The sequence below is a fragment of the Microtus pennsylvanicus genome, chromosome 1 (genome assembly GCF_037038515.1).
Source record: "Microtus pennsylvanicus isolate mMicPen1 chromosome 1, mMicPen1.hap1, whole genome shotgun sequence".
Lineage (NCBI taxonomy): Eukaryota > Metazoa > Chordata > Mammalia > Rodentia > Cricetidae > Microtus > Microtus pennsylvanicus.
The window spans coordinates 141,948,693-141,972,220 of record NC_134579.1 but is presented as its reverse complement, the minus strand read 5'-3'; the positions used below and the strand labels follow the sequence as shown (position 1 = coordinate 141,972,220).

The 23,528-nt window shown below is 48.0% G+C and overlaps 1 protein-coding gene across 4 annotated transcripts; it reads left to right on the top strand.

The window, feature by feature from the left end:
• Nucleotides 1–1,396: 1,396 nt before the first annotated feature.
• Fbxo46 (F-box protein 46) lies at nt 1,397–23,227 on the top strand. 4 transcript variants are annotated; one of them, XM_075990088.1, is made up of 2 exons: nt 1,397–1,490; nt 20,230–23,227. In XM_075990088.1, the coding sequence occupies exon 2, from the start codon at nt 20,304–20,306 to the stop codon at nt 22,113–22,115; it is 1,812 nt and encodes a 603-aa protein (XP_075846203.1). In that variant the 5' UTR covers nt 1,397–1,490; nt 20,230–20,303; the 3' UTR covers nt 22,116–23,227. The 4 variants fall into 4 exon arrangements, with proteins under 4 accessions (XP_075846203.1, XP_075846231.1, XP_075846222.1 ...); XM_075990116.1 differs by lacking the exon at nt 1,397–1,490 and adding an exon at nt 9,208–9,280 and having other exon boundaries at nt 20,230–22,250; XM_075990107.1 differs by lacking the exon at nt 1,397–1,490 and adding an exon at nt 12,785–12,890 and having other exon boundaries at nt 20,230–22,250.
• Nucleotides 23,228–23,528: the final 301 nt, after the last annotated feature.

Genomic DNA, 23,528 nt, shown 5'->3' with positions numbered 1-23,528 from the left:
GCAATATTCCGTCTGTGTGTATGACTGCAGGTCAGAAGAGGGCATCAGACCTCATTACAGATGGTTGTGAGCCACCATGTGGTTGCTGGGAATTGAACTCAGGACCTTTGGTAGAGCAGGCAATGCTCTTAACCTCTGAGCCATCGCTCCAGCCCCTGAAAAAATCTTTCCAGGCTAATGTTTTTATCTTTATTTTTTTTGACATAGGGTGTCATACATAACTCAGTATGTAGGTAGACCAGGCTAGCCTCAAACTCACGAAGATCTGCCAATCTCTGCCTCCCGAGTGGTGGGGTTAAAGGTGTGCACCACCACGGTCGTCCCGAACAGTACAATGTAAGAAAGGCCCCTGCTGCCAATCCTGACGACCTGAAACTCATAGTGGAAGGAGCGAAATCAACTCCTGAAAGTCGTCCTCTAGGCTTCACACCCACTCAAATAAAGAAAATAACATTCTCATATACACGAACACGGGGATTGTGTGGACTCTTCAGACGTTTTCTAGCCCCCAGCAATGACAACAAGTACCTGGGGTAAACTCTCTCGGCTCACAGTACTTTCCATTCATGATGTGGACAGAGAGGCTTGATCTACAGTCACCTTAACTTTTAGTAATTTGGGATTATTCTTACGAGGGTTGTCCAAAAAGGTCAAAAAGCATGAACTATTCACACAATACTGTGCTAGCACCTAACCAAGGTACATAAATCCGTAAAGACTCCTGCCCTTCTGGATGCCCTGATCTACCTGGGATATAAACCGTCTCATACTGCCAGGGCTTTCCTCGATCCAATAACTTATTTTTCCCATTTGGGAATTAGGAGGTGGTAGTAGGTGAAAGTGGTGAGGTGAGAAATGGAGGTGAAATTCGAATGGGAGGGAAAGTCTGGGAAAACTCATTTATTGATTGATTGATTGATTGATTGATTGAGATAGAGTTTCTCTGTGTAACAGCCCTAGTTTGAACTCGCTCTGTAGACCAGGCTGGCCTTGAACTCACAGAGATGCACCTGCCTCTCCTTCCAAGTACTGGGATTAAAGGCATATAATATTTAATAACAGCATTTAATATTGTTAAATAACATATTATAAATTGTTAAATAAACCAATAATTTTTTTTCTTTCTCAACTCTTTATCCCTCACTAACATTCCTTTGAAGTAGCCTTAATTCCCTTTTCAAGGGCCTCGAGCCATAATTGAGACAGCTGGACTCTATTTCCCAGGGAGCCTTGCTGGTGAATTGTCTGCGCCTGCGCAGCTGTGTGTGCCCTTTGCCTCCTGGGAATTCGAGTCATTCTATTTCTCGGCCCGCCTAGTTTTTTTCCTACTCCGCCTCCAAGGTACCGTGCTGCATGTTGGGAGCTGTAGTCCATGGCCGCCCGTACTCCAATTCCCAGAGGGCTTCGGGGCGAGAACCCGGAAGGGGAGGCTGGAGAGGAGCGAGTGGGGGAAACCCGCGTAGTCGAGCGAGCTGCAGCGCGGGGAGATGGTGAGAGCCCCAAGCTGGGTCCTGCGGGTGTTCGAGAGTATGGGCGCGGGGTTCGGGGCCTAGGTTCGAGGGGAAACAAACTGAGGCTAAAGAAAGGGCTGGGCGTGGGGAGATCGCTGTGGGTGGGGATTGAGAGGAACAGGAGCCCGAGGGAGTAGAAGAATGGGGGCTAGGGAGGGGTCTTGGAGGTGGAGAGAGTCGAGCTTTGGAATTGACTATTAGAAGGATTCGGAGCTGGGGGAGTGAGACTCCGAGTTGGGAGTCCTGGCTGGACATCTAAGCAAGAGACCCTGAAGTGGGTAATTTCGAGAGAGGTTAGTTAACCTGGTGTACATGGAAAGGCAGGAGAGTCGGGGTTAGAAGAGTGAAGGGAGAAGCTAACCGCGGATGCAGTTAGGTTGAGTTCTCTGACAGCGAGGTGGGGCTGCAAACAAGTTGAGGAGGTGGGAGGTGGACGTCAATGAGGGTGAAGGTTAGCTTCTAGGACTAGGAGGCGTTGTAGGGTACGTGAATTTACTAACGTGGCTGTCTATATCGTGCCTTAATCTAACCAGAAACTCCCGATGAACTAGACAGTCACGTAACTCTGGGCTGATATGGCCAGAAGAGGTCCGTCGAGACCACCTTTAGCATCCTTTCAGCCCCAGTGGCATCAAATAGTGGCTTGTGTGGGCCATCCAGCCTTCAGATTCCTTATTCTGCCCCTCCTTCGTGACCTAGGCAAGTCTCTCTGTAAACCTCTGTGCCCTTATCTCATGATGAGAACAAGCAGGACGCTGTGAAGATAGCTAAAGGGAGGCTCCGTAAAAATCGATACTTTTGGTAGGAAAGTTAAGTCCCAGCCTCAGAGCTATCGGTGGGAAGCTCCTGTCAGGAATGTTGACTGGGTTAGAGTTGCTTGCCAATAGAGTCCCTACTTTTCAGTCCAGCCCTCAGACATTTTCTCAAAACCTGACACCTCCATCCCTACCTCTTACTGCCAATTTTTCCAAAATGCCTGATCTTGGTTTTAGCTGTTTGTATGAACTTAAATGTAGGTGCTCCGTTTTATAGAAAAGAAGCAGGGGCAGAGAGTTTAAGCAACTTTCTTGTTGTCGGCCAGCATTAAATGGTGAATCTAGGGGGCTGGAGAGATGGCTCAGTGGTTAAGAGCATTGCCTGCTCTTCCAAAGGTCCTGAGTTCAATTCCTGGCAACCACATGGTAGCTCACAACCATCTGTAATGAGGTCTGGTGCCCTCTTCTGGCCTGCAGACATACACACAGACAGAATATTGTATACATAATAAATAAATAAATAAATATTTTGAAAAAAATGGTGAATCTAGAATTACTGTCCAGGTCAAAATCTGCTTTGGCTGCTTTAATCCAGTCTCCTCTGCTTATAGTGAAGTAAGATATGGAGAATAGAGACACCGGCCAGAGCAGCTGTCAGACAGAATTGAATCCTTTTGTGTGACCTGCTGCAAATCTTAGGACTATGCAGCTATTAAATGAGATCCATAAGCTAGGTAGGCTGGAGAGTTTAGGGAGCTAATGTTTGGGAAGTGCTTAGAGTAAGTACACAGTACACATTTGTTGTTGTCTTGAGACTTACTGCGTAGCTCAGGCTGGCCTGTATTGATCTTCTTGCCTCAGCATCCAGAATGCTGGATTACCACCCCAGCCCAGATACTATTTGTTGTTGTTTTGAGGGTCTCATGTATTCCAGGCTAGCCTCAAACTCTCTGTGTAGCTGAGGATGGACCTGAACTTCTGATCCTCCTGCCCCACATCCTGATTTCTGGGATTATAGGTGTGTACCACCATGCCTGATTTATGCTGTACTAGGGATCCAGCCCAAGACTTTGTGCACGTTAGGCAATCGCTCTACCAACTGAGCTGCATCACTGGTCCATGTTTTTGTTTTTAAAACAAATGGGAAATGTCAGATAAAGAAAATAGATGAGGGACTTGGACGGTGGTGGCGTTTGCATTCGGGAAGCAGAGACAGGTGGATCTCTGTGAGCTCGAGGCCAGCCTGGTCTACAGAGTGAGTTTCAGGACAGCCGGGGCTCTTACACAGAGAAACCCTGTCTCAAAAACAAAACAAAAGAAAACAAGAAAACAAACCAAAAAGAAGAAGATAGAGGAACCAGTGAGGGAGCATTGGGCATGTTGTCTCTTTGCTTTCAAGTTGCCCTCTCCCCCTTACCTGATTTTTCTAGTTCCACCTATTCCTGGGTTTCTAAGTCTAAGCAAGACTCCCAGAAAGGTGCTCAGAAACTCAATCTGTCTCCAGCTAAATATTAATAATTCACTTGCCCAGTCTGGCCCAATTCCCAAGTCTTCCAGTGAGTTAGAAATACTGCTGACAACTGAGTTAGGGTTTTGCTTGATTTGACTTGATTTTTGATTTTTTTGTTGTCATTGGTGGTGGTGGTATGTGTGTGCTTCTAACATTTTAGTCATGGCAGGAAAGGGGCTTCCCTAAGGAGTTTAGCAACTTTATAATTCACTTTGAAACAATTTGGGTTTTTTTATTTATGTGTATGTTATGGGGGACAGTGTACTTGTGCCCCAGAAGAGGGCAGTTGGATGCTCAGGAGCTAGAGTTACAGGTGATTGTGGGCTGCCTAATGTAGGTGCTGGGGCTTGAACCCACAACCTCAGAAGAGGAGCAAGCGCTGTTCAGCTGTCTTAGCAGCCCAAGCATGGGTCATTTGCTTGGAGCCTTTAGTTTATAAACTCAGTGAAGCTTACTGCTAAAAGCCAGATGGCATGCCATGACTTTGGCTGAGCTTCATTCCCACTCTTGGTCTCAGTTTTCTTTTTCTTTCTTTCTTTTTTTGAGACAGGGTCTCTCCATGTAGCCTTAGCTGTTCTGAAACTTCATTTAGACCAAGATGGTCTCAAACTCACAGAGATCCACCTGTCTCTGCCTCCCAAGAGTGGGGATTAAAGGCATGGTTCACCATACCTGGCCTCCATTTTTTTTAATATGTAAAATGGGACCACACTCAGCCCATGATATTCCCCTCAGGAACTGACAATAAGGCCCTTTGTTTAAAATGCCTGTTGCATTTTGCTCTCAACAAGTATGACAACTTGGGGTTTTCATTCTTTCAAGAAAATACATTTCTGCTCATTGTGATGGCAGACCTGATGTGAAAGTGGGAAGAGCTGAAGTTGGAGGCTAGCCTGGGCTACATATGATCTTAAAAGGAAGGAAGGAAAAGGGAGGTAGGAGGGGAGAGGAAGATTGCCATCTGAAAAAGATGGGAGTTCACTTAAAAATTTATATCTATACTTATAGTGTGTACTATGGGAAGTGGAAGTCAGTGGGCATGGGTTTTCTCCTTCGACTGAGTGCATCCCGAGGATAGAAGTCAGGTTGGTCAGCGTGGCGGCAAGGGCCTATACCCGTGAATTACCTTGCTGACTTGGGATTCACTCCGTAAGTGGCCAGAGGATGGTAGACAGCCTGGCCTCTGCCCTCCAGAGCGCCCTGTTTTCTCAGCACCAGGGGCCCTATGCTCTGTGTGCAGTTTCCGGTGCTGTCAGTGTCACCTGTCTCGCGCCTGGCCCTTGCATCGCTGTCGTGCCCTACGGGATGTGTGTCCTCTCCACCCTCCCAAACCCCACCCTGAGAACTTTTAGCATTGTCTCTCTGCTCTTTTTTCTTTTTTTTGTTTTTGATTTTTCAAGACAGGGTTTCTCTGTAGCTCTGACTGTCCTGGAACTCAACTGTAGACCATGTTGGCCTTGAACCCACAGAGATTCACCTGCCTCTGCCTCCCAAGTGCTGGGATTAAAGGCGTGCGCCACCACCACCTGGCCTCTCCACTTTTTCTTAAATTATCTGAACACCTATTGATTTGGCGTAAAGCGAACGTCTCTCACTTGTCCCTGTGTGTTACAGCTGGGTGAGCTGACACTTTTTCCCCCATACCCTCCATTTGTTTGTCTTAGAAAAACAAGTGACATTTCCAAATTATTTTGCCTCCTCCCCCCCTTTGTTTCCATTTGTTTCGTGAGGTACATTCTAAGTTCATAGCTTCACTGCTCTGAGACTCAGTATGTAAGTACACCAGGCTAGCCCAGGACTCAGAGAGATCTGCTTACCTCTGCTGACTGAGCGTTGAGATTGTATGTGTTTTCAGAAATAGGGTCTCATTATGTAGCATGGGCTGGCCCCAAACCTTTGGTCATCCTGTCCCAGCCACTACTGCGCTAGAATTATGTCTGTGCTGCCACACATAGTGATTGCTTTTTCTATTTCTTCTTCTAAGATAGGATCTAATGTAGTTCAGGCTGGGGCTGAACTCACTGTGTAGTGAAGATGACATTGATTCTCCTGCCTCTGCATCCCAAGAGCAGGGATCAGAGGCTCCAGGTACCATGCTCTTTTGGCTTAAAAGAAAAAATCTTACATTGAATTTCAGCCTGTGCCTGTCTGAGGCTTTCTCATAGCACATTTGTGTGTATCTGTGTGTTTATGTACGAGTATGTGCCAGCAAGCATATCTCTGTACCTACAGTGGCGGGGTTACAAATGTATCCCACCATGCCCTACTTTTTACATGATGGTGGGAATGAAGTCCAGGTCCTCGTGTGTGGTGTGAGAAGTCCTTCTGTCTATGTTTTGCTTTTATTCATTAATGAATAAAGCTGTTTCAGCCAGTGGCATAACAGAATAGGGCAAGGTGGGAGTTCCAAGCAGATAGAGGAGAGAGTAGGCAGAGTGAGCGAGAAGCCATGTAGCCGCCACAGGAGACAGAGGCTTGCGCAGTATCCTGTTGAAACTTTGCCGGTAGGCCACGACCTCGTGGTGATGCACAGATTAATGGAGATGGGTTGGTTCAGGATATAAGAGCTAGCTAAAAATACACTTAAGCTATTGGCCAAACAGTATTGCAAACAATATGGTTTCTGTATGACTATTACGAGTCAGGGCAGTTGGGAAACGAACTAGCAGCCTCTGCCAACACTCATGCCTGTCTGTCAAGCACTTTATAGACTAAGCTACCGTTATTTATTTGTACTTAAGTGTTTTGCATGTTGACCTGCATTTGTGTATGTCTGTACCATGTCTAGGCAGTGCTTGCAGAGGTCAGAAGAGGGCGTCCAGTCTGCTGGAACTGGAGTTAAAAATGGTTGTGAGCTGCCTTTGTGGGTGCTTGGAATTGAACCTTGGTCCTCTGCATGAGCAACCAGTGCTCTTAACCTCAAAGCCGGCTCTCCCACCCTGACCCTTCCCTGACTTTTTTTTTTAAAAAAAGCTTATTTTCTCTTTATGTGCATTGGTATTTGCTGCATTTATGTCTGTGTGAGGGTGTCAGATAGTGGAGCCACAGACAGCTGTGAGCTGCCATGTGGGTGCTGGGAATTAAACCCAGATCCTCCGGAAGAGCAGTCAGTGCTCTTAACCACTAAGCCATCTCTCCAGCCCCCCTTCCCTGTTGTTTTAAGACAGGGTTTTACTCTGTATCATTGGCCTTGAGCTCTCCAGGATCTTCTCGCCTTGGCTTCCAGAATGTTGAGTTTTCAGGCATCCAATATCACATCTGCCTCTAAAGTCACTGTCACCTTTGTTGTATTCCATTTGTGACAGCATGTTACTGGCTGCGGTGGCAAAGCTGTCTTCCTCCTTAGAGCGCAGCTTTGCTGAAGTTTGCTAGTGGTATGTCCCTTCATGCGGAAGAGGATATGGCCTCCTCACAGCCTCACTCACTGCTCAATTTGAGATCAGAAGCTCACCCTCCTTCCAGCCCAGCCCCCTCCCTCGCCTGTGCGTTTATTTCTACCTGGAAACTGCGATTGTGTTTATTTTCCCTTTATCCAATTAGTATATCAGCCCCTTGAGGACAGGGATTTCTGTCTCCTGTTCCTTGTGTCTCCAGTGCCTGGAACTACACCTGTCACAGTGTAGGTTTCTTTTGGACAGGATCACTGTATAGCTCTGGCTGGCCTGGATTCACTGTGTAGATAAAGCTAGCCTCAAACTCACAGAGATATGCCTGCCTCTGTCTGGCCCAAAGTGCCAGGATTAAAGGATGCACCACCACACCTGGCTACAATATGTTTTTGTTGTTGTTTTGTTTGTTTTGAGGTAGGATTTCTGTGTATACCAACTCTAGCTGTAGACCAGGCTGACCTCAAACTCACAAAGATCCATTTGCCTCCGCCTCCCAAGTGCTGGGATTATAATGTGTATAAATGTTTTACCTTTGTGTATGCCTGCACACTATATGTGTGTTGTGCCCTGAGAGGCCAGAAGAAGACACTGGATCCTCTGGAACTGGAATTGCAGGCAGTTATGAACTACCAAGTGAGTGCTAGGAACTAAACCTGTGTTCTCTGCAAGAGCAACCAGTGCTCTTAACCACGGAGCCACCTCTCTCTGTTAAATGAATAAGCAAGGCTCAGGATCCTGTAGTAAGGGGAAAGTTTCCTGGTTTGTTTTTTGTGATTCCTGGAGATCAGTTTCATTTCAGAATGTGAACTAAAGAGGACCGCTCTGGTATGATTATATATACACACCTGTGATCCCAGCAGTGAGGTGGCTGAGGCAGGGGGATTGCTTGGAGTTCCAGCACAGCCTGAACTCTCATAGTGACTTTCAGGCTGGCTTGGGTTGCAGAGGGAGACTCTGTCTCAAAAACAATAACAAATATTTTATGTATATGAGTGGATTTTTGGGTTTTTTGTTTGTTTTGGGGGGGTTGGTTTTTTTGTCTGCATATGTGCATGTGCACTGTGCATGTGCCTGGTGCCTACAGAGACCAGAAGAGGGCACCAGACCCTCAGGAATTGGACCCAAGGACAGTTGTGAGCCACCCACGTGTGTGTTGGGAACTGAGCCTGGATCCTTTTCAAGAGCAGCCAATGCTCTTAACTGCTGAGCCATCTCTCCAGGACCCTGCTTTACTTATTTATTTCTATTCTGGGGATGGAATTCAGGATCATCTGTCTGCTAGGTAAACATTCTAGCCCTGAGCCGCACACTGGTGGATTCAAGGCATGTGCTGCACTGCTGAGCCACACCCTCGCCTTCTTTAGGAGGCAAGTTGCCCCAGTAGTTGCCCAGCCTGGCTTTGAACTTGTGATCCTCCTCTCTCGGCCTCCCAGAGAGCTGGAATTACAGATGGGGCCATCGGGCTAGCTTTGAAGTTGTTTCTGACTAATAATCTTCAGGGCAGAGCTAGCCAAACCTTCCGGCATCTAGAGATCCTGGAAGCAGACAGAAACCAGGTTAGGTGGCCTCCCTGTGTCCCTGTTTCCCCACCTAAAGGGCACCAAAAAAGCTGGCTAGCCCTGCACACCTCAAGTCTTAACATTGTAGGACTAGACTGAGGATGGTGTGGTAGCTGAACCTCAGAGGGAGAGAGGAGAGCTGACACGCAGGCCAAAAGCAGGAGCGTGGAAGGGCGTGGGTAAGCAGCTTGTAGACCCTGAGGCCTCCAGTGAGCTACTCAGAGATCCAGGATAGCTACAAGGAGAGATCCCAGTCACAGGCTGGAGGGGAGAGAGCCTCTCATCTGCCCAGCCCACTGCCATTGAGCAATGACAGGGACAGGTGTTAGAAGCAGGGTGGTGAGGAAGAGGTCAAGGATAGCCTGGGAAGGCCCCTGAGGGGGTGGATGGGATTTTTCAGGGCAGCTGGTTGGAGTGGCCAGCTATTCAGATGTCTCCAGCTGTAGACATGTAAAAGCTGGCCAGCAATCAGGCTGTCCACTCATCCAGACAATGCATTGCACATGGTGCCCTGGGCTGGTCCGTGAGATGCACAGCTGCAGTCAACCTCCCTGAGGTAAGGACCTAGGACCTGTGTTTCTTGCTTGTTCCCAGGGGCTGGCACCTGATGCCATGCTTCAAGGAAAGCACTAAGGAAAGAAAGCTGCATGCCAGCCAAGCCAGCTATCGTAGTGCATGTCTGTCATTCCAGTCTTGAGGAAACTGAGGCAGGAGCACCTCCAGTTTGAGATGAGCTTGTGCTATATAATGAAACAAAGGGAAACGCCAGCCCTTACGCTTTCATTTTAATAAGGAGAGGCGGACAGCACACTTTATAAGCAAAGTGTTTAGTACCATGGATAGTGACAGACAGGAAGGAGAAAAGCCAATGAGGATTGAGTTTGTGTTCTGTTGGGCAGAAGCTGTGGACTTGGATCAAAGGCTTCCCAGAGGTGACTTCTGAGCCAGTCCTGAAGGAGGTAAAGGGTGACAGGAAATAGTGAGTGTGGTGACCTGGAGGACTGAGTGATACCATCCGTGCCCAGTGAGTGTGAGCAGTCTGAGGGCAGAGGCTGCTGCCTACTTTGTTTGCCTGAGTTTCCTTCCTAGTCTTTGACACAACAGGAAAATAAGACACGGATGGGCTGGGCTCGAGAGGCAGCTCAACATTAAGAGCACTTGTTCTTGCAGAGGACCTGAGTTTGGTTTCCAGCACCCATGTCAGGTGGTCCATAGCCATCTGTAACTCTAGCTCCAGGAGATCTGACACCCTCTTTTGACCTCCTTGGGCACCCTTACCTGTGCACATACCCATATACAGACACACATACGCAGATTTTAAAATAGGTCTTAGATCCATTTTAAAAAGAAAAAGAATGGGGGCTGGAGAGATGGCTCAGTGGTTAAGAGCATTGCCTGCTCTTCCAAAGGTCCTGAGTTCAATTCCCAGCAACCACATGGTGGCTCACAACCATCTGTAATGAGGTCTGGTGCCCTCTTCTGGCCTGCAGACATACACACAGATAGAATATTGTATATATAATAAATAAATAAATATTTAAGAAAAAGAACGAACACAGTGTGGGGAGATGGCTTAGCGGGTAAAGTGCCTGCTCTGCAAGCCTGAGGACCTGGGTTCAGATCCCCAGCACCTACCTAAGAAGCCAGACACAGCTATGTGCATCTGTAACCACAATACTGGAAGGATGGCAGGCAGAGACATTTTTACTCGAGTCTCATTGTCAGCCTAATAAAGCTACTACTGAGCTTGGGTTTCAGTGAGAGATCCTGCTCAAAAACCATGTGCAGCCCATGGTGATGGTGGCGCATGCCTTTAATCCCAGCAGTTGAGAAGCAGGAGAATCTCTGAGTTTGAGGACAGCCGGTCTACACAGAGAAACCTAGTTTTGGGGTGGGGGAAAAGACATATGCTGAGTGATCAAGACACCTGGTGTTGATCTCTGTCCACCACACACACTCATGTGCATTTCCAAGCACACTTACTCCCACACAAACACATTCATATGCCATATACAGACCTCAAATAAAGTCGTAAAAATGAGACACACTGGTTGTGCAGCACGCTTGGGCTTCCAGTGCTCAAGAGGCTGAGGCCAGGCTGACTACAGAGTGAGACCCTAGAGAGAGATGAGGGGAATAAATGAGTTCGTTTTAAGTGCTGTGCCACTAATTGCATAAAGTGGATGTCTTTCCCCTTCCCTCTGAGCTATTTCTGGTGAGCCCAGTGTCATCTCTGTATCCTATACATCCAGGACCAGCCTGCAGGAGGACCTCTGTGCATGTCAAGGGCAAGGTTTTGCAGACAACTCTGTGTATCAGGGTATGGGAATGTGCATTCTCTAATTATTGGGGGGCACTTAATAAGGGTGCAGAGTGTGTGGCTGTCCTATCAGCTTCACTTTCTCAGGCAATCTCCTGTGACAGGCATGTTTGTGGTTTCCATTAAAATTGTGGATTATAGGGTTGGAGAAATGGTTTGGCTGCTCTTCCAGAGGACCTAAGTTCCCAACATATCAGGTGGCTCACAGTGCCTGTAACTCCAGTGCCCTCAACTGGACTATGGATGCCTGCACTTAGATGCACATACACAGTCACACACACTTTAAAAGTAGTAAAAATAAATCCTAAAAGTTGGAGATTTGTGAAGCTCGTGGCTCTTGTAAAAAAAAAAAAGCCATAATGTCCTTACCCGCTGAACATCTCTCCAGCCACTTGCACTGCCCTGAAAGCCACCTTTGGGTTTGTCTTGAATCAGCCTGGCATAGGCCAGAAACAACGCAAGGTATCTGTAATTATTTTTTTTGGGGGGGGGAGGGTTTCAAGACGGTTTCTCTGTGGTTTTGGAGCCTGTCCTGGAACTAGCTCTTGTAGACCAGGCTGGTCTCGAACTCACAGAGATCCACCTGCCTCTGCCTCCCGAGTGCTGGGATTAAAGGCGTGCACCACCACCCGGCTAAGGTATCTGTAATTTTAAGATAACTTGAAAGTCATTATTGTGTGACTTCCTGTTGTTTTCCTGTAGTGAGTGTAGAGGTTTGAAGAGCCTCGTAGGAGACTGGACAGGTTCCCAGGCCTTAGCCTTGATTGTCAAGTCAGTGACTATAGGGACCAGTGACCAGTACAGGGTTAGCCTTTGTTCTTTGATTTTGAATTTGGCTTTTGAAACAAGGTCTGGTGTGTGTGGGGGGAAATGCTGGCTTTCCCCCACCCTTTTTAATACGCGTGTTTTGCCTGCATGCATGTCTGTGGACTGCATGCATGCAGTGCCCGCAGCGGTCAAAAGAGGATGCCACGTCTGGAACTGGACTTAGAGGCTGCCCTGCGGGTGCTGGAACCGAACCCAAGCCCTCTGCAACAGCAGTCAGTGCTCTTAACCGCTGAGCTGTCCCTCCAGCCCCTCCTTTGTCTGTTTGTGGATTTGAGGGAAATTTGTCGTTGCTGTTGTTTTGCTTATTTTTCCGTTTTTGTATGATTTTATTTTTATTTTACGACAGTGTGACACTATATAGCCCAGGATGGCTTAAAAAACTTCCTGCCTCAGCCTCCCAGACTTTGGAACTACAGAGGTGTGGTGTGTCACGCCCGACTTGCCTGTTTGTTTTAAAGACTAGATGACTAAGGCTCCGGTGTCCCACCGAGAAACCCTTCCATCACCACAACTGTTAAGCAAAGCCAGGTTCTCGGACCTTTCTCCCCTACACTTCTTTCTGCCCGAGTCAGCGAGTCCCAGGCCGCGTAGCCCTTTAAATCTCTAGCGTCCATCAGGGCTCCTGTTTCAAGGGAACGTTGGATAGTTCTCCTCGCCTTGAGTGTGGCGGTCAGTGTCCCAGCCGGGTTCTCCATCCGGCAGTCCTGGACTGTGGGAATTTGTCCCCACTCCCTTACTTCGGGCTGTTTCCATCCTGCCCGCCCCCTCCCGTCACCTCACGCCTACTCCTCCTGTTTTCCAAGTCGGGGCCCCTTCGCCAGTGCCTTCCTTATATGGGCACGGCTCTGAACCGTGGCCGCTCATTGGCTGGGGTCGTCACGCGCGCGTCTGTCAACAAAGGGGCGGGGCGGGGCGGGGCGCGCCGCGCGCCAGCCCGCGCGAGGGGGTGGGCCCGCGGGGCTCCGGTGCGCATGCTTGTGGGCAGCCATTCTCCCTGCCGCCTGGAGGAGGCGCTGCGGTAAGCGGGGGGGGGGGGGGGGGCGTGTCCGGGGGGGTTTGGGGGAGGTCTCCTGAGGGGGTCGGAGGATTCCGTTGAGGAGGAGGCGGGTCCAAAACTTGGGGGCACCTTTTTGCATTGAAGCGTTTAATTGAGCGCTTGGGGAAGTTGAGGGGATGGGGATACTTTTGGAGTCCCGGGAGCTAAAGAAACACCTTGGGCTAGGGTTATTTTGTAACGTCGTAGGCTTGGTTGTTTTAGGGTGTCCTTTGGGGTTCGGGGGCCAGAATACCTGGGCTTGAGTCCTTCCTCTCCGTGTGAACTAGGACAGGAGGGCACTTTCCTTTCAGTGGCCTATCGGCAGGCGGGAGCTGCGGAGACTGCGCGCTCCCGGGGTCCGCAGAGCAGCGATGTCGGAGCAGTGCCTAGGAGCCTGCTGGAGCGTGCGGGACACGCGGCTGTTGTTGTACCACTCGGTTTCATTAGGGACTGCTGACATTTATTTGATTTGGGGTTCGTTTTAAATAGGGTATTTTTATGTCTGAGTTCTTTCAAGGATCGGGAGCTCTTGGGGAATGAAGGAGTAGAATAAGGATCGGTGTCGGATATGAGAGGAGGATGTCAGGAGACCCGAATCACCTGTGAGATTCGGGTATTGCTGTGTATCTTCGGATGTCTGAAAAGTTATTTGTGATTTGGCTTCTCTGTGCTGGAGGGCGTTTTGATTTATTATTTTGGGTTTTTTTAAGTTTTATATGTATTGTATTGCCTGTGTGTCCCACATATGTGTCTGTTGCCGGCGGAGAACAGATGGATCCTCTGGAACAGGAGTTACAGAGAGCCACTCTGTGGGTGCTGGGAACCACACTTGGGTTATCTGCAAGAGCAGCAAGTGCTTTTAACTGCTGAGCCATCTCTTCAACTCTCATTCTTATTTATTTATGGGCCAGGGTCTCTACGTAGCCCTGGCTAGCCTAGGACTAGATACGTAGATCAGGATGGTTTTGAACTCAGAGATCCACAAGCTTTTACTTCCCGAGTACTGGGATTAAAGGCCGGCACCTTGCACCACTTAGATTTGGGGGTGGGAGGAACAGGATTTTTTTATATAATATTGCAAACCCAGAATCCTTATCCTCCTGTCTCATGCCCCAGCCTCCCAAGTGCTGGGATTACAGACATGTGCCACCAGGCTTGGTAAGGTCTTGAGGAGGGGGTTGAAATTTTAAAATAAAATTTGAAAAAGTTAGAATACTTGGGGATAGGACATGAAGATTCTGGAAATGAGGGTGGGGTTGGGTAAGGAGTCTTAAGGTTGGGGTTCTCATACTGGTGACAGTATTTGGAGCCGAGTTTTGAATGGCATCTGCAGGTCCCTAATATAATAGTGTGTCAGATTTGCCTAGATTAAGAGCAGGCAGTCCATCCTACAGCATCAGCTAATTTATTCTTTTCTTTTTTGGGGGGAGATGGGATTGGATTTTTTTTTTTAATGTATACAGTGTTCTGCACTACATGTATGCCTGCATGCCCTAAGAGGGAACCAGATCTCATTATAGATGGTTGTGAGCCACCATGTGGTTGCTGGGAATTGAACTCAGGACCTCTGGAAGAACAACCAGTGCTCTTAACCTCTCAGCCATCTCTCCAGCCCAGCTTTTTCTATAAAAGACCAGGTAATGAATTATTTCAGGCCATACAATCATTGATGCAGTTCTGCTCTTGTAGAATGAAAGCAGCCATCATTTGTTTCCATAGAATTTAGTTTACAAAGATAGGCGGTGGGCTGGGATTAATTCTTGGCTTGTAATTTGCTTACCTTTCTGTTTCATTGGCATGTTCAAGTTTATTTTGTGAAGGGTTATTTTTTTCCTTTTGTTTTCTTTTCCTTTTGTTTATTTGTTTCTTTTTTGGACAAGGTCTGGCTAAGTAGACGGGCCTGGAATTCTCTATCTTGTTGCCTCAGCCTCCCCAGATCTGGGATCATAGGCACTCATCACCTCCCTAGATCTGGGATCTTAGGTGTTCATCACGTCCCCAGATCTGGGATTATAGGCACTCAACACCATGCCCTGGTGGAGGGTTGTTTTCATGTTGACATGTCTGGAAGGAGATGGGCCAAAGATGCAGGAGACTTAGCGTCTGCTACTTACTGGTAAGTAGAAAGTGGAACAGAAAATGCTGCCATCAGACTCATTAACAAAACTCCCTCCAGATTAGCTGATGTGTGCAAAGTCTTGCAGAACAAAAGTAAAAATCATTATTAAGGGTGTTCTCAGCAGATGCTGCAGCCCAGGCCTGTGATCCCAGAACCTGGGATGCTAGGAGCCTGACAGCTGGGGCTAAAGAGTGAGATCCTGTCTCAAAGAATAATCTCAAAAAAGATGAGTATAGTGCCTGCCTCACACTTGTATTCCCAGAATGAAACAGGAAGATTGAATTGCTGAGTTTAAGACAAGCCTGGGCTATAGTGAGACCAAGTCTCAAAAAGAAAAAAAAGAACCGTCGTCATACTTAAGAACCTTATGACCCAAAACAAGTGGAGAGTAAATTTCTTAAGGGTTTGTCTGGTTCTGGCTTCAGATTTTCCTCCCTTGACTAATCACCTTACCCCTCTGTGTGTACTCTGGCTTCTGTGGACAAGGCTGGGAATGTCTGCCTTTTCTGGAACTAGCCACTAGAGGTACAAGTGTAAGGAGAAGCTTGGTTGGTCTTCCTGTGATGTGGGAGTGTCATATATCAATCTGTTGATTTCATTGGTTAAGCAATAAAGAAACTGCTTGGCCCTCATAGGTTAAAACATAGGTGGGTGGAGTAAACAGAACAGAAGGCTGGGAGAAAGAAGCTGAGTCAGGGAGTTGCCATGATTCTCCCACTCCAGGCAGACACAGGTTAAGATCATTCCTGGTAAGCCAGCTCTTGGGTTACATAGATTATTAGAAATGGGCTAGTCCAGGTGCGAGAGTTAGCCGAGAAAAGGCTAGATATAATGGGCCAAGCGGTGTTTAAAAGAATACAGTTTCTGTGTAATTATTTTGGGGCATAAGCTAAGCTAGCCATGTGGGCAGCCGGGTGCCAGGGACGCAGCCCCGCCGCTCCTATTTCAACAGAGTGGCGCCCAGACTTGATGGACTAAACCCACTTAAAAACCTGAGAAGGCGGGCTGGAGAGATGGCTCAGAGGTTAAGAGCGTTGCCTGCTCTTCCAAAGGTCCTGAGTTCAACTCCCAGCAACCACATGGTGGCTCACAACCATCTGTAATGAGGTCTGGTGCCCTCTTCTGGCCTGCAGGCAGAAGCATATGAAATAAATAAATAAATATTTAAAAAAAAATAAAAAGTACTGTGCCTTTTGCCGGCGCGTCCCAGCACTCGGGAGGCAGAGGCAGGTGGATCTCTGTGAGTTCGAGGCCAGCCTGGTCTACAAAGGGAGTTCCAGGACAGGCTCCAAAGCTACAGAGAAACCCTGTCTCGAAAAAAACAAAAAAAAAAAAAAACAACAAAAAAAACCAAAAACCTGAGAAGGCTTAAAAATAAGGGAGAGAGAATTTCACACAGATTTTTGCTGTTTGTTGGTGGCGTGCTGTAGAGAGATTTCCTGATTCGGCAACAGCAGCAGAAAAAAAGCTGCGTCATTTTAAAGTGCGGCTTCTTGGGACTGTGCCGCCAATGCAAACTTTGGCTTTAAAGCATTCAATGGACTTTATGGGACTGGATGTTTGTGTTCCCGCTTGGGATTGGAAGGAGAGTGCTCTCAGCGCGCTCCCCGCCTGCACCTGGGCAGACCACAGAATCAGGCTTAGGCAGGCGGAAGAGCATGGTGGAAGAGACATGTTTTCAGACTGCGCAGTGCTCTGCGTGTCAGATTTGGTTGTAACTTGGATAAAAAGAGTTTCTATGCTGCACGCTCAGTCTCAAAATTAAACTGCTGAGTGTGGCTCCAATGTGGACTTGCTGTGTGCCTGGAACTGTGCTCAGCTCAGGGGCACCAATGGATCTGAGGCAGGAGCTGCTGCTCCATGCTGAACTGTGCTGACCTCAGGCAGGAACTGCCATAATTACCATAATAACAGCACAGTTAAGGTTTAGACTTGGCAGTAAACAGGCAGTACCGTATTACCCCTACATGGTGCAACTTGAGTTTTTAAGAAATGCTTAACATTTTAAGAAATGCTCCTGGATAGTAAAAAAATGTTATAGATTCACAATAAAACAGATTCAGACATAAAAGACCACACTGTTGGATGAATGTATGTAGGCTTGAGAGAGAGAAGAAAAAGTATATAGAGAATAAAGTTAATGGTTTAAAAAAAAGGTAAAGTCTTTAAAGAGACAGAGTACAGATAGTTGTAGATTAAAAGAAATAAAGAAAAATAAGCCACATAAAAATGGAAAATTCACAGAGAGTCTGGATTATGTACATTGTGTTTTCTTTAAAATTTTTGACTGTGAAGGAGCTAAGTACAGAGAGACATTTCATTACATGGGCTGCCAAGCTAAACAAGAATGGATATAAGGATATTACGATTTCAAAATTTGGGTCTAAGGATATGATGCTTTGGAGAGGGTCTTCTTTTGTTTTCGCAGAGGACCAGACCCTGTGGATTGCATCTATCCCGATATGGTATGATAGACCACGCCCTCCTGAAAGGTTGCTGTAACACCCTCAAAAAATTACTTCGCTCAACTGCCAACTGAGATAAACCTGGCACACAGGTTACACTCTAAATGATCTGATTAACAGCACCCCCATTCAGCAGGAGCAGTTTGGAGAGAAAAAACTGCGCCCATGTTCCCAAAATATTGTTTATAAATGTTCTTTTACATTTAAAGGGGGAAATGATAAAGGTATGAATAATTTGCATTGGTGTGGATTTTAAGGTCAATTTTGTTATATGTATATGTATTTCTGATCTTGAATAAGGTGTTGTGATTGTGTAGTTCATTTTTAAAATGTAATATATAATTAGGAAATATAGGTTGTTGATGGATAGTCATAAATAATAGTCAAGTTTGTAGTCATGTTACTTAGATTTTCTAGATATATAGAGATATATTTCAGTTAGATAGACATTCTTCATATCTTTCAAAGACTGCAGAATATGGCATTTTAAATGTTTTAATAACTTAGGACTTTTCATGACAATGAGACACTCTGCTCCTGGCAGCACCAATCTACTTCAAGAGGAAGATGGGCATCGAAGAGGATCCTTATGGAGTTTGATAGCCATTTGGGCAAGAAACTGCCTGGACTGATGCATGAACTGGACACAAAGAACCCGCAGAGAGAGGACTGCTGAACTTGCCTAAAGGTGAGATGGTCTTTTGGAGTTCCTGACTCATGAAAGAGTCTGCCAGACATTCTGCAGGATACAGCAGAAAGTGACTGAACTGTCTTTGGAATTTCCTGCTTGATGAAAATGTCTGCTGGATACTATGGGCCTGAAGGCTGAAGATGGATGCCCCAACGGTACAAAAGAACTTTGGGTGACTGTCCAGGCAGCGAGATGTCTCTGTCATTTCTAGAGTTTTCTTATTTCTTGTTTACTTAGGTAGTATTATATCCTTCTGGAGTCTTTGATGGAGTTGAAGAATGAATAGATAGTTATAGTTTTCCTTAGTTATGATAAAAGATAAAATAGATATAAATATTGTAACTGTAATTCTTGCTTGATAACTGTTTTGCCATATGTAATTTTGCTATGTTAAAGTTAAAGCCTTCCTTTTTTTGTTTAAACAGAAAAAGGGGAAGTGATGTGGGAGTGTCATATATCAATCTGTTGATTTCATTGGTTAAGCAATAAAGAAACTGCTTGGCCCTCATAGGTTAAAACATAGGTGGGTGGAGTAAACAGAACAGAAGGCTGGGAGAAAGAAGCTGAGTCAGGGAGTTGCCATGATTCTCCCACTCCAGGCAGACACAGGTTAAGATCATTCCTGGTAAGCCAGCTCTTGGGCTACATAGATTATTAGAAATGGGCTAGTCCAGGTGCGAGAGTTAGCCGAGAAAAGGCTAGATATAATGGGCCAAGCGGTGTTTAAAAGAATACAGTTTCTGTGTAATTATTTTGGGGCATAAGCTAAGCTAGCCATGTGGGCAGCCGGGTGCCAGGGACGCAGCCCCGCCGCTCCTATTTCAACATGCCTGGTACTTTCACTGAAGGTTAAGGCCAGGCCAAGTCATGCCTTTAATCTCAGCATTTGGGAGACAAAGGCAGGTGGATCTCTTGAGTTCCAAGCTAGCCTGGTCTACAGAGTGACTTTTAGGACACCAAGGCTACAACGAGAAACGCTGTCTCAAAAAAAACTAATAAATATATAAAGGTTTGGCTGCATCCCTCTGCTTACCTGATTCGTGACTGGGCTAGGATTTTATTTTCTTGGCCATGCTAGGAACAAAATCCAGACTGGTAGAGAGGCTGCCTCGAGCCATAGCCCTAACCCTCACTAGGTAAAGTCAGGCAAGTGTTGTTGCTGTACCGTAGAACCATGCTCCTAGCCCTTTACTGGGGGATTCCAGGCAGTGGCTCTTACCAGCCATGCCTCTAGCCAAAGAAGAGGTTTTGAAAGTATGTGTGTGTCTGACTGTCTGTCCGTTTAAGATGGGACTCATGTAGCCCAGGATGGCCTTCCACTCCTCACCTTACTCCTCCCTTGCTGGGATTCAGCTTGCACACTTTACTGTGTGAGACATACAGTTCTCAGTGCTCTAATTTGATTTGTTCCTTGTGCAGAAGTTAAGATTGGGTGGTCTTGGGAAGAAAGGCAGTAACCTCAGTGCTCTGTTGTCGGTTGTTTTTATACTTTTTACTCTTGGGGGCCTGCCGCCCAGCTCCAGACAAATACATAGAGGCTTATTCTTACTTACGAATGCCCAGCTTTAGCTTGACTTGTTTCTAGCCAGCTTTTTTAACTTGAATTATCCCATTTACCTTTTGCCTCTGGGCTTTTACCTCTCTATTTCTGTGTATCTTTTTGTTGTTGTTGTTTTTGTTTTTTGAGACAGGGTTTCTCGGTCGCTTGGAGCCTGTCCTGGAACTAGCTCTTGTAGACCAGGCTGGCCTCGAACTCACAAAGATCTGCCTGCCTCTGCCTCCTGAGGGCTGGGATTAAAGGCATGTGCCACCACCTCCCAGCCCCTGTGTACCTTTCTTTATCTTACTCTGTGACTTGCTGTGTGTAGGTGGGTGGCTGACCCCTGGAGTCCTCTTCTTGTTCTTCTCTTACTACCTGATCTTTTTTTCTTTCCAAGATTTCTCCTATTTATTCTCTCTGTCCACCAGCCCCACCTGTCTTTCTCCTGCCTTGCTCTTTACTAGACCAATATTCCACAACAATGTTTCAACCTTCTATGTCTACAGGTGGCATGTGGAGTTCCCTACTACCAATGTCCTGAGATTGAGTGACTACCTGCTATTTGCCATCATCTCCCAGCATGGACAGGGGCAGCCTCCTGCCCTTCCAGCTCTGGTGCCCCCGGCCCTTCGGCACATATTCCCAGAACCAGCCACGCCCACCTTCCACAGCCCTCAAGCCACCAGCCTGCTCTGACACAAGCAATGGAACTGAGCCTGACCACGGACCTGCACACTCAGAGAACACACCACCTACCTTGGCTGCAGAAGCCCCCACCTCCCAGCATGCTCCACTTCTCTCTTCAACAGCTGCTGGCGATGAGGGTCGAGTCCTGCTGGACACATGGTATGTAATCAAGCCTGGAAACACAAAGGAAAAGGTGGCCTTCTTTGTGGCCCACCAGTGTGGTGGAGGTAGCCGGGCTAGCTCTATGAAGGTCAAAGGGTACTGGGGCAGTGATAGTTCCAAAGCCAAGAGGAGGAGGCGCTGCCTTGAGCCCACCAAGGCTCCTCCAGACCCAGGGGGCAGAAGAGGAGCCCCTGCCACTGAGGGGGCTCCTACGACATCCGGAGAAGATGTAGACCTGCTCTCCGTAGCGGAAATGGTAGCCCTGGTCGAACAGAGAGCTGCCTTGGCCCTACAGAGTTACCCACGCCCCACCACCCCAGCTCCAGTGGTCTTTGTGTCAGCTGAGCAGGGGGGACCAGCCAAGGGGTTAGGGTCAGAAAGACGATCTGGTGGTGGTGACTGTAGCCGAGTTGCTGAGGCAGTGGCCCACTTTGAGGCCCAGCGGGACAGCCCTCCAACCAAGGGTCTCCGCAAGGAGGAGCGGCCAGGTCCTGGGCCTGGTGAAGTGCGGATCGCTTTTCGCATCTCCAATGGCCGAGAGCCCTGTTCGCCAGATGGCAATTTACCTACTTGGAGTGGAGGCCAGTCTGGTAGTCCCTACCCTGGTAGTCCTGGTCCTGGGGCTCGAGCCAAAGACAAAATCACCTGTGACTTGTACCAGCTTATCAGCCCCTCCAGAGATGCCCTTCCCAGCAACATGGAGTTCCTCCTGGCCAGGGCAGACGAAGCCAGTGAAGGTGAGACACCAACCCCGGCCAGGCCTGAGGATACCCCCCCAGCCCCTCCTCCACCCCCTGCCAGGGACTGTGGAGCATCAGGGTTCCATGTGGATGTGGTGGTGACAGGTGTGGTGGATGAGTGCATCTTCTTTGGCAAAGATGGCACCAAGAACGTAAAGGAAGAGACTGTCTGCCTGACAGTGAGCCCTGAGGAGCCACCCCCACCTGGCCAGCTCTTTTTCCTCCAGTCCCGGGGTCCAGAAGGGCCGCCTGAGCCACCCCCAGCTGATACACCAAGCACAGTGCCAGGTCCCGACGATTCGGAGGGCACAACGGACACCTCCTTGTGCCGCCTGTACCGGCACGTGTCGCATGACTTCCTGGAGATTCGCTTCAAGATCCAGCGACTTCTGGAGCCACGGCAGTACATGCTGCTGCTGCCTGAGCATGTGCTGGTCAAGATCTTCAGCTTCCTGCCCACCCGAGCCCTGGCAGCCCTTAAGTGCACCTGCCACCACTTCAAGGGCATCATCGAGGCTTTTGGTGTGCGTGCCACGGACTCGCGCTGGAACCGGGACCCACTCTATCGCGATGACCCTTGTAAGCAGTGCCGCAAGAGATATGAGAAGGGCGACGTGTCACTCTGCCGCTGGCACCCCAAGCCCTACCACCATGACCTGCCTTATGGACGTTCCTACTGGATGTGCTGCCGCAGAGCCGATCGCGAGACACCAGGCTGTCGCTTGGGCCTGCACGACAACAACTGGGTGCTGCCATGCAATGGAGTGGGAGGGGGCCGAGCTGGCCGGGAAGAGGGAAGGTGAAGCCTGGGGATGAGGGGACACCTGCTATACCTAACCCCTTCCCGCTTTGCTGGGAGCTGGGGACCAGGACTGAGTCACCAGCCAACACCTACCAGTCCATCCAGCGTTGATCTCCCGCTAGAACTGGGACCAGGTTTGGGGGTCAGTGGGTAAATACCCTGGTTGACCCCCGTTAGTTTTCTACTCTTCAGAGCCAGGGCCATGGACCCTCGGAGAGGGTTGTGTTTTTTGTTTTTTATCAGCATCTCAATTGCGACTCGATCAAGCCCCAACCCCATCCCTGAGTCTCTCCACCCCAGGGACCCACCAGCAGGGAGCAGATGGCAGCTAATTTTGGTACCACCTGAGGCATTTCTCAAGCTGGCCCTCCCCATTCTGTGCCTCCCCAAGTTCTTTGTTCACCGAAAGGGCTGCTGCAGTCTCTAAGGTTGACACCTCCAGGCCATTAGCTCGCAACTCAAGTCAGCACTTTTTGGAGGCAGGCAGCCCACCATTTCTAGATGTTTTCCTCATTAAATAAAAAAAAATGATTTCTTCTGAACTACCAGTCTCTCCCTCCCCCACCCCAGGGAAAGTGGGTGAGATCCCCTCAAGTATAGAGATCCCTCTTTAAGCTCTTGTCACTGACTCCCCAGTAAAGCTGTGAAACCCCTTGCCTCAGAGGGCAAGGGCAGTGGGTCTGAATTCCAGGTGATCTTTCTTCCACATGGGTACTCAGTGAGGCATTCGGGTCTCTACACCGTCCTCCCCACACCTTTTGCTTAGGTAGGCCTTGATTTTTAGGCAGTTTGGTCCAAGATCTTTTTTTAATTTATTTTTCTATTGGCTTTTCGAGACAGGGTTTACTGTGTAGTCCTGGCTATGCTGGAACGAACTCTGTAGACCAGGCTGGCCTCAGACTCAGAGATCTGCCTGCCTCTGCCTTTGAGTGCTGGGATTAAAGGCCTGGGCCACTACCACCTGGCAATTCAAGATCTTTTTGTTTGAGGTTTTTCCTCTTTTGGGGGGTTTTATTTTGTTTTCTCTTTCATTGTGGTTCTGGAAGCTTCTAGTGTGTGGCATCTGACCAATTTTGAATTGGTCCTTTCTATAAAATCAATATTTATAAAGCAGGGCCAGACTGGTCTGTGTGATGTTAAGGGAGGGGATTTGGTAACAGAGACATCCATAGGTCTGCGCTTGGCAGGGTGGGACGGAAAGGAGTCCCCACCTCAGTCCCTCTGCCTGGAAGTATTTAAGACTCCTATCATCTCTCACTTAGTATTTTTTAAACATCTCGAAATAGTAGTGGCTTAAACAAGATCATTTTTACTTCTCTCAAGAGTCCAGTGTTGGGTAAGTACGTGACCCTCATCATTCCATGGTGCTTCAGCAGTGACCCTCATCGCTGTGGTCTATGACTGCAGGAATTCC

Excerpts from the sequence above, each read along its gene's own strand:
- Fbxo46 (XM_075990088.1), top strand. The coding sequence starts at position 20,304 with ATGGACAGGGGCAGCCTCCTGCCCTTCCAGCTCTGGTGCCCCCGGCCC.